This window comes from Herpailurus yagouaroundi, unplaced genomic scaffold (assembly GCF_014898765.1).
Source record: "Herpailurus yagouaroundi ecotype Mexico unplaced genomic scaffold, PumYag 67493, whole genome shotgun sequence".
NCBI lineage: Eukaryota > Metazoa > Chordata > Mammalia > Carnivora > Felidae > Herpailurus > Herpailurus yagouaroundi.
The window spans coordinates 647,320-647,729 of NW_024420301.1; the positions used below are offsets into that span (position 1 = coordinate 647,320).

Genomic DNA, 410 nt, shown 5'->3' on the forward strand with positions numbered 1-410 from the left:
CCCCCCCCCCCCCCCCCCCCGCGCAGGCGCTGGCTGTCACGGTCTTGTTATTCCAGTTTCGCGATCCTGAGTACGGTGAATGGTTTGGCTACCTGAACCGAGAGGGGAAGGTCGCTCTCACCATCAAGGGGGGTCCTTTCAAAGGTGAGTGGGGGACAGGGCAGGGCCGCAGGGGCTCGGGGCAGTCGGCCACCCCTGCACCTCCCGACCCGCTGTCGTGCCTCTCCGCTGCAGGCTGCTTCCACGTGCCGAGGTGCCTCGCCATGTGCGAGGAGATGCTGGACGCCCTGCTGAGCCGCCTCGCCCTGGCCCAGAGCCCCGGCACGCAGTGCACTCCCGCCGCCCCCAGCCCCGAAGGCGCGAAATAAAACCGAGCGTGCTCCAGTGCCCGTGTGCGCGCGTCTGTGGGG

At 69.3% G+C, this 410-nt stretch overlaps 1 protein-coding gene across 1 annotated transcript in view; it reads left to right on the top strand.

Moving 5' to 3' along the window:
- Positions 1-386, top strand: part of RENBP (renin binding protein) — a 7,208-nt gene extending 6,822 nt beyond the window's left edge. The window contains exons 10-11 of the mRNA XM_040467379.1: positions 57-144; positions 235-386. Coding sequence (XP_040323313.1) covers positions 57-144; positions 235-368 — 222 coding nt within the window. The 3' untranslated portion in view covers positions 369-386. The remainder of the gene's footprint in view (positions 1-56; positions 145-234) is intronic.
- Positions 387-410: the final 24 nt, after the last annotated feature.